Source organism: Phodopus roborovskii, unplaced genomic scaffold (genome assembly GCF_943737965.1).
Source record: "Phodopus roborovskii unplaced genomic scaffold, PHOROB, whole genome shotgun sequence".
NCBI lineage: Eukaryota > Metazoa > Chordata > Mammalia > Rodentia > Cricetidae > Phodopus > Phodopus roborovskii.
Window position 1 is genome coordinate 10,191,916 of NW_026126546.1, and position 9,389 is coordinate 10,201,304.

At 48.4% G+C, this 9,389-nt stretch overlaps 1 protein-coding gene across 2 annotated transcripts; it reads left to right on the forward strand.

Annotated features, from left to right (window-relative positions):
- Positions 1 to 6,645: 6,645 nt before the first annotated feature.
- Selenom (selenoprotein M) lies at positions 6,646 to 9,309 on the forward strand. 2 transcript variants are annotated; one of them, XM_051200442.1, is made up of 5 exons: positions 6,646 to 7,008; positions 8,116 to 8,151; positions 8,545 to 8,579; positions 8,847 to 8,925; positions 8,993 to 9,305. In XM_051200442.1, exons 1-5 carry the CDS (start codon positions 6,880 to 6,882, stop codon positions 9,149 to 9,151), a joined length of 438 nt encoding a protein of 145 aa, XP_051056399.1. In that variant the 5' UTR covers positions 6,646 to 6,879; the 3' UTR covers positions 9,152 to 9,305. The 2 variants fall into 2 exon arrangements, with proteins under 2 accessions (XP_051056399.1, XP_051056400.1); XM_051200443.1 differs by lacking the exon at positions 8,116 to 8,151 and having other exon boundaries at positions 8,993 to 9,309.
- The last annotated feature ends 80 nt before the right edge of the window (positions 9,310 to 9,389 follow it).

The window sequence follows — 9,389 nt, forward strand, 5'->3', positions numbered from 1 at the left end:
AAGCATCAGGGAGGATGGCGGGGACAAGGGAGCACTCCTCAGGGTGGTAACAAGTGTTGAGGTATAGGACTGGCTCCTCACTCCCACTTTGTGGGACGGATGGGTGTTATCCTCATTCAGATGCTGTCACTCCACCCAGGAAATGGGCTGGAGGAGGAGGAGTGACTTTCCCAAGGTCACACAGCTGGGGCTGAGCACAGACATCCCTCCTCCCTCTCCTCTGCTCCCCCTCCTCCCAGGCAGCCAGGCACCCGATGTCAGCTGCTCTGAAGTGAGTGGCTATTTTTATTCTGGTGTGAGGGACCTGAAACAGCATAGCCATGTAGGTTAGAAGACTCTAGGACACAGGCCTCAGCAGGCAAAGCAAAGCTCAGGCAGCAGCCCTAGGACCCTGCTGAGTTTGCCTGGGGGAACTCTTGTTCCTTGCAGATTGCCTAGTCCTGGGCTCCCTGGGCTCCAAACACTTCTTCACTGGAGGTCAGAGTAGAGCAGAGAAGCAGAATAAGACCTGTTAGTGGCCTTCACCCCATACCCAGCTTGATTCTAACCTTGAAATTGACAGAGACTTGATCCCATGCCAAGACTAACCCTCTACACCAGTTCTCAAAAAGAGCTCTGACCATCACTTGGGAAATGGTTCTTTGGTGAGCCACATACTGACCCTGAGCTACACCTGATAAAAGGCTGATCCCAACTTGAGACCTTCATTGCAGACCTAGACTCAACCCATCCTAGCCTAAGGATTGAACCCACTCACGGAGTGATAACCTCAGCATGGATTAGCTCTGTTATAAGATGAAACACTGCTTTTGGTCACAGAGCTCCGAGCTTAATCATTGACTGGCCCTTGGTCTCATAATAAATTCTCACCATGTATCATGCAAATTCTGTTTATTTTGGTCATAAATGGAACCCTGAATCTGATCGAAGTCCAAGTCCCCAGCTCAGTTATGGACTGAGTCATAACTCTGGTCATAGGCTGAACCTTTTTCCTGGCCAAAGACTGAACCCTGACGGCATCCCAGGTTTAGTTCTAAACCTATGAGGTTTTATTATTGTGTTGTTAATGGTGGTGATAATTGTCTGTCTGTCTGTCTGTCCATCCATCCATCCATTCATCTTCTGAGAACGGCTCAGTGTGTAGTCCAGGCCCGTCTTGAAGTTTCGATCATCTTCCATCTGTCTCTCTTCTCCTTCTTGTTCTTGTTTTTCTTCTTGGAGACATGGTTTCTCTGTGTAGCCCTGGCTGTCCTGAACTCACCCAGTAGACCAGGCTGGTCTGGAACTCAGAGATCCGCCTGCCTCTGCCTCCTTAGTGCTGGGATTAAAGGCATGTGCCGCCACTGACCGGCTCCCTTCTTAAATCTTTGCTTAAACTAAAAGCTGTGAGTAACTCTGATGAGTCTAAATTCGACACACACTAAGTTGCAGTCCCAACTTACACAAGGAAGCTGTTGGCCTGGACTGGACCAGAGCAGAGTCCTGGGACATTTTGTGCTGCTGATGCCAGAATGTTCCTGATAATTTGTGGCCCTTGTCTCCCTTGCTGGTTCCACTAGCTGATGGTCAACCCTCAGCAGGCCAAGCTGTGGTCCAACAGCCACAGCATCCAGGTTAATGCAATGAGAGTGGTTTGGTGGCATCTGTCCAGTGAGCAAGAAGGGCCCATGGGGCACTGGGGTTTGGGTGTGTCAGCAGAAAAACCACAGGCTCTGTGGGGCCTCTGGCTGCAGTCAGAGATAGGGGTTGGGGAAGAGGGAATTAGTAGGTTATATTCCATTGTTTTGTAAACAAAATTTATTATTTGTGATTAGCTGACATCCACTTATGAAAAATACAGAAAAGGGTACAAAGTAGGAAAAAAATTACCTATAGTTTCAACTTCCAAGAGGTAGCCATTTTTATTTTTGGATTTCTTTCCTTTTTAGATTATTTCAATCTAGTCAAATATATTTGTGTATACATAGTTTATAAAATTGGTTGACTGTTACGTTGGCCATGCATTACCATCTACAACTTTCTAGCAGGAACTGGGATGTGGCTGACCTTGTCCCCACCTTTAAGAATGGGTCAAATTCTTATAGCACATGATTGGATCATGGAGAAATTAGTGGGATATAAGGAGACTTTTACTGGGAATTTTAAAAAAGAAACTTATTTTCTGTCTTGGCAAGTTTGGAAGAAAGGAAAGTGTAGGTGTGGGTGAGTCTATGAGAGCCCAAAATAAAGGACTATCAAATATTTATTGGGGAACACTCATGAATAACTGTAAGGAAGAGAGACGCCTTGGTCTTCTGCCCTGGGGTCAAGGGAAGCTGCAATCAGGTCTCCAACCGCCACACAAGGGCCTGGAGACTGGTTCCCCAAAACTTCTGGTGGATGAATTCCCACAACACTTCTCCCTTTTGTTTAAATAAGAGTGTTCTATACTTAATACAAATCTATATATAATGAGAACAAACATCAAGTATTGTCCAAGAGAGAGCAAGGGTAATAACACACACAAAAATAGAACTACAACCAACAAGAACAACATCAAACAAGAAACACAAACACTGGGGGCTGGAGTGATGTCTCAGAGGTTAAGAGCATTGGCTGCTCTTCTAGAGGACCTGAGTTCAATTCCCAGCACCCACAACCATCTATAATGAGATCTGATGCCCTCTTCTGGTGTGCAAGCATGCATTAAATTAAATAAAATCTTTAAAAAAAAAAACCAAAACACACACACACACACACACACACACACACACCCATATTAAATGTCCAGGCTGTAGGTGATTGGCAAATAACAGAGATTATTCCAATAGCTGTCTGATCCTGAGGAGCCTAAGTCTTGTACTAGAACGTCTTAATTAAGATATGAGAGGATAGTAACTCTGATTAACTAGTCTTCAACACATCAAAGACCCTGAAGACCTGATTGCCCCCTCCCCACATTTATAATTGTTTGGCCAATGGCTTAGGCTTATTACTTGGCTAGCTCTCTCTCTTATAAATTAACCCATATATACTGATCTGTGTATCACTACATGACTGTGGCTTACCAGTGATGTCCTGGTATATTGCCTCTCCGACAGCTATATGGCACCTTCATTTTTCTCTATCTCGGTTTGGATTTTCTGCATGGCTTTACCCTGCTTAGCCATTGGCTGAATCAGCTTTATTCATCAACCAATAAAAGCAACACATATTTGCAACATATAGAAGAACATCCCACATCAGGAAGGAGACAGAGAACCCAACCTCCATCTCTTAGAAGTGGATGATGACAGTAGCTCTTCATTAACCATACCTTTTTTTTTTTTTAAGCTGGGGGTCACACTGTGTTGCTCCAAGTGCTGGGGTTAAAGGTGTGCACCACCACACTCAGCTTTAAGATTATTTACTGCATGTATTTATTGTGTGTGGGTGTGGGCATGCCCATGGCTTGCTCGTGTAAGTCAGAGGATAACGTTCAGAAGTTAGCTCTCTCCTATCTTGTGAGGTTCAGGGATTGAACTCGGCAAGCAGCTATACTTTCTGAGCCGCTTAGACAGCCCTTCACTTTTGTTTTTGAAATATGCTGTCTCACTGAATTGGCCAGACTGGCTGGACAGCAAGCCCCCAGTATCTTCCTATCTCCCGGTGCTGATTACAAACATGGCCTGGTACACTTGGCTTCTTGTGTGGTAGGGATCTGAACCTGAGTCCTTGTGCTTGTTCAGCAAGGACTTAACCCACTGAGCCAGCTCTGCAGCTCTAAGCTTGTTTCAAAATCTTAACGACCAAGCCAATGAAAGAGATGTAGGGGGTTCTTACTGTGTAGCCAGATTTGGCCTTGAGCTTGAGGCCAAATCCTTTCTGTATGTGTATGTGTATAGCATTTTTAAAGATTTATTTTATTTATGTGTTCTGATGTTTTTGTCTGTATGTCTATGTACCACTGCTTGCAGTGCTCACAGAGGCCAGAAGAGGGCATCAGATACCTGGAACTGGAGTTAGAAGGGGATGGTTGTGAAATGCTATGTGGGTGCTGTGAAACGAACTCTGGTCCCCTGGGAGAACACGTCCATGCTCTTAACCCCAGAGCTCCCTCTCTAACTAGTGTGTGTGTGTGTGTGTGGGGGGGTTATGTTGGGAACCAGCAGTCTGCTGACCCCTATCCCCCAACGATGAGCGGGATGCTCATGACCATGTCATCGCTACATCAGGCTTTACCTGGCTGCCAGAAGACTCACGCATGCGCAAGCCCCCCTTTTAAAGAAAGCTTGCCGAGCGTGCCCCTCTCTCTCTGGATCCCTCTCTCTTGCTCTTTCTCTCTGGCCTTCTCTCTCTGCTCCTTTCTGACTCTCTCTCTCTCTCTCTCTCTCTCTCTCTCTCTCTCTCTCTCTCTCCTGCCCATTAGCTATCCCCTTTTCTCTCTACCCTCTCAATAAACTCCACATGGGCGCCTCGTGTTTGTGTTTTATAGGCATTAACTGTAGCAAAAGAACAACAGGGTATTTGTTTGTTTTTTCAAGACAGAGTTTCCCTGTGTTAACATTCCTGGCTGCCCTGGAACTGGATTTGTAGACCAGATGGGATTCAAACTCATTGAGATCTGCCTGCTTCTGCCTCTCAAGTGCTGGGATTAAAGGCATACCACTACTGTCCGGCCATGTGTGGTATTTTTGAGTCAGGGTCTTTCAGATTAGGCTGGCCTTGAACTCACTATGATATTGAGGATGACTTTTTAAAATATTTATTTATATTTTACGTATGTGGATGTTTTGACTGCAAGCAAGTCTGTGACCACATTTGTTCCCCCAGTGCCTGCATAGGGTAGGTTAGGGCATAGGATCCCCTGAAATTAGAGTCACAGACAGTTGTGAGCTGCCATGTGGGTGCTGGGAATCAAACATGGGTCCCCTGGGAGAGCAGCCAGTGCTCTTAACTGCTGAGCCAACTCTCCAGCCCCTCTGAGGAAGACTTTGAAGTCTTCTCCTCTTGCCCTATCTCCTCAGTGCTTTCATTATCATGGCCAGCTTTCCCATTGGTGTGGGGATCCAGGCTCACATCTTCATGAATATGCAGCAACTGATACTGCGCTTTAAGCTATCTCCCTAGTGTAAAATCCAATATTTTTACATTTACGTGTGTGTGTGTGTGTGTGTGTGTGTGTTTGACACCACATACATGTAAAGGTCACACACAGGACAATTTGTGGGAATCTCTTCTCTCCTTCTCTCCTTCTCTTCTGGGAATTGAACTCAGGCATCAGACTTGGCAGCAAGTGCCTATAATCACCGGACCATCTTTCTGGCCTCCCAAATCCTGTTTTAAATGTGCATTTTAAAAATGGTGGAATAAGCTCAGGAAGGTAAAAATACCTCAGATCACAAAGCAGCCTTGGCTCAATGTTGACAGGGTTCTCTGGATTCAGCGGGAAAGGGCACAGTGCGTTCTTGCTGTCTGCCAGGGATTGGTTCCAGGGCAGCCTTCCACACTCAGACTCGAAATATGAGGATGCTCGAACCATAGATAAAATGGCTTAATATAATCCCTAAAAATCTGTGTGGCCCTCTCTTGTACTTTACATCATCTCTAGATAATTTATAACACCTAATACAATGCAAATTCTATAAATAGTTGTCACATTCTATTGGTTGGAATAATGACAAGAAATGAGTCTGTACATGTTCAGTACTGTGGCAGTTTTTACTTCCTGATATTTCCAACTTGAGCCTGGTTGAATCCAGGGTGACAGAGAGCTGACTGTACTTTCTGTGTCTGCTGGAGGCGTGAGGAGGTGCAGTGGCGCCTGCATCATCTTTGGTCCGGTAAAATGTTCTGCAGAGGTCTTTGGGGTTCAAACCCAGATCAAGATGTAACTTGGTCTGATTTGCATTTCTGAAACAGTTCCTAATGTGCAAAACGGAGTTCATTGGGGAAGGGGCAATCTTGGTGAGGAGTGGGAAGAACGGATAATGGAAGGCAAGTCCTAATAATCCCAGCCCTCGGAGGCTGAGGCAGGAGCATTGCTTTCAGCTCAAGGACAGGCGGGGATAGTCAGTCCCTCCTCCCCCGCCTTCTCTGACCAGATACTGTTCTAATGAGATGTATTACGTACTTAACCCTTTTAACCTTTCTAGGTAAACATGACAGGTAATACTCCTTGTTAAAGAATTTTATTTATTATTATGTGTGCGCTGTGATCCAAGGTATTTTTACCTTCCTGAGCTTATTCCACCACTTTGAATAAATATATTTATTATATACATTATATCTGTGCAGGCACGCTCATGCCAAGGTGCTCTAGCGGGGGCGCGTGTGGAAGACAGAGCACAACTTGTGGGAGCCGCTGTTTTCGGTTCACTTTTTGCAGTTGAGGGGGATCAAACTCAGGTGTCAGGTTCGCATGGTAAATGCTTCCACCCACTGAGTCTTTTAGAGCTAGGCCATAAGTAATAGTCCTCTCTACAACGTGCGCTTTGGGGAATTGAAGCTTTAATCGGAATTTTGTTCAAAGACATCAAAAGAATATAAAGGAGATTTTCCTAGGTTTCTGCTTCCTTAAGTCTGACCCAGAAATCTTTGTGTCCTTCTGCGACCCACCTGCGCCCCCTGGTGTCACAAAGTGGAGCTGTCTCCTGGCATCCTGCGGGAACATCTACACTCTGGGCAAACTCAGTAAGGAAATTGTCAGGACTGGGAACGTGAATTCTGGAGGACCAGAGAGCATCTGGGACAGGGTTGGTGGCTAGTCGGAGGCGTCGGCCGGAGCCAGTTTCTAGCTCTGGGTACGTGGTTTATGGATGGGCGGAGCCTTTTAGCTGGGGCGGGGCCAGCCTGCGGGCCAGACGTGGCGCTGCGGCCGAGTTTGGGTGCAGCCTGCAGAACGTCTCCTACCAGGCACAGATGAACATCCTAGTGTGGCCGCCACCGCTGCTGCTGCTTCTGACGGCCCTTGTGGCTCCAGCCACCGCCGCCACCACCTACCGACCGGACTGGAACCGTCTTCGAGGCCTGGCCAGGGGGCGGGTGGAGGTGAGTGCTCCAGAACCCCGCGGCCCCTCAACCCTGGAATACAGCTCATTCAGGCCTCAGGAATAGCAGAATCCCCGAATCTCCCCCTTTCCCTCCTGCATGGCGCCGGCATCATGCCTTCCATTTTCCAGCCACAGAATGTACAGCATACTCTGTGCGAGCAATAGTCGTAGACCTTGCGGCCTGGCACTCTGAACCCTTGCTCTGATTTGGCCATAATGTGGGTCTTTGGAGACCCAGTCCCCTCTTTTTCTAAAACTGCTCCTTAGAACTCCCCCTCCCCTTGATAACCCTACTTTTCCCTATTATCCCCCCCCCCCACACACACACCGGATTTTAGCGCCTGATGTTCAAGAATCTTCTGGGGGAGAAAAGATCTCCTAAGCTCCTCCCCTCACTGGACCATGCCTGGAGCTGGAGGAGAGGGCATCCCAGCAGCCCTACACCACTACACCCCATCCCCACTAAGGATTCCCCTAGAGTCTTCCTAAGTGGTTCAGATGCCTTAGTTATTTCCTGAGAAAAAGGCATGTAAGGGAAGCTTGAAATAGGTGGGTGAGGGAATGGACTTCCTGTCAGGCGGCGGCCTCCCTTCAGGGAGTACAGAGAGTCTGGTCCACCCATCCTCCCTGATCAGGGAAAGGTAGCCAGATGGTTTGTGGAGCTGGACCGCAGGTGGCTAGCAGGGCTAGCTCTGCATGGGGTGGGGTAGGGACCAGATGGCAGGTGCTTCTAATAAGGCCCTTAGGACAGTTCTGAACTGTTTCCTTCTGGCCTGACTGTCCCATGAGGTTTCAAGGGCTAAAGGCCAGGTTTAGAACTCTACTGCAGAAAGGAGAATGCTGGAACATGTGCCTCCTGGGCATTGGCCAGCTCTGGGTAGGTAACCTGCAGAGCTAGTTCTTCTCCCTCATCCTTTACCCTGTGTCCCTAGGTCTGAGTTTTTCGACCTATACAGGGGTCTCCTTGTCCACAGGACCTTTTACTCTTCACCTTGATGCTGCCCCCCAGACAGCCTGACCCAGCTCAGTGCTGAGGGCAGTGCGATACTGCCCCCTTCCTATACAGTGTCGGACTCCTGATGTATCCCATTCTATCTCTCTCCAGACCTGTGGAGGATGACAGTTGAATCGCCTAAAGGAGGTGAGTTTGAAGGAAGGGGTCCCTTAGGGAATAAGCAACAGTGCTTACTGACTGGGGGACAGGGAGGAATTCCTGTACTCTGAGGCAGGAGACTGGCCCTGACTTGCTCTATGACCTCCATAGGCCTCATTTCCCCATGTCTAGAAGGTTCTGAGGTTCGTTTTCTTTTGTTTTGTTTTGTTTTTAGGGTTTTTGTTTGTTTGTTTGTTTTCCCTGAAACAGGGTTTCTCTGTGGCTTTGGAGCCTGTCCCGGAACTAGCTATGTAGACCAGGCTGGTCTCGAACTCACAGAGATCCACCTGCCTCTGCCTCCCGAGTGCTGGGATTAAAGGTGCGTGCACCACCACCGCCCAGTTTGAGGTCCTGTTTTCTAATGTTGTGGTTCCTCCCTAGGTGAAGGCCTTTGTCACCCAGGACATTCCACTGTAGTATCCTTCTGTTCTGGGGAAGGGAAATGGGAAAGTGATTTTCATCTGCTAGAGAGGGTGATACAGACTGTACAGAGGATTCTGAGGAAGTCTCAAAATTAAATAGACCAGAGAGATTAGTGGAATGAAGGGCCCTTTGAACCTTAATCACACAGCAGATGAGGATTGGGTCCCCAATAGGCTCCAAGTAAGTGATCAGCTACAGGGACCCAGGAGCCACCACCACTCTTTGCCTCTGCCCCGACCCCCTTAACATCTTGACTCCAGCCACAACCTGGTGATGAAGCACCTCCCTGGGGCAGATCCCGAGCTCGTGCTGTTAAGTCGCAATTACCAGGAACTAGAGGTGAGGCTTTGGTGGGAGGGGCCCTGGGGCGGTGCTAAGTGCTGACCCCGCCCTTTCTCTATCCCAGCGCATCCCACTCAGTGAAATGACCCGCGATGAGATCAATAAGCTGGTACAGGAGCTCGGCTTCTACCGCAAGTCGGCGCCGGACGCGCAGGTGCCCCCCGAACACCTGTGGGCGCCCGCTAAGCCTCCCGAGGACGCTTCAGAGCGCGCCGACCTGTAACCCGCTGGAGCCGCAGTGGAGCTGGGACCCCCTGCCGGCGCCCTGGAGACAGAATGAAGCGCTCAGTATCCCGGGAGCATCTCCCTTGCTGAGGGCTGACACCAGTCTCCAAAGCAACGGAAACGGGGTGTGTGTGGGGGATTCCTCTCATTCCTCCCTTTCTCCTCCCCAGCTCTACTAAATCCCCTTCCGCCAGTTACTGAGGGTCTTCTCTTTACTACGGGTAAATCCTAGCGGA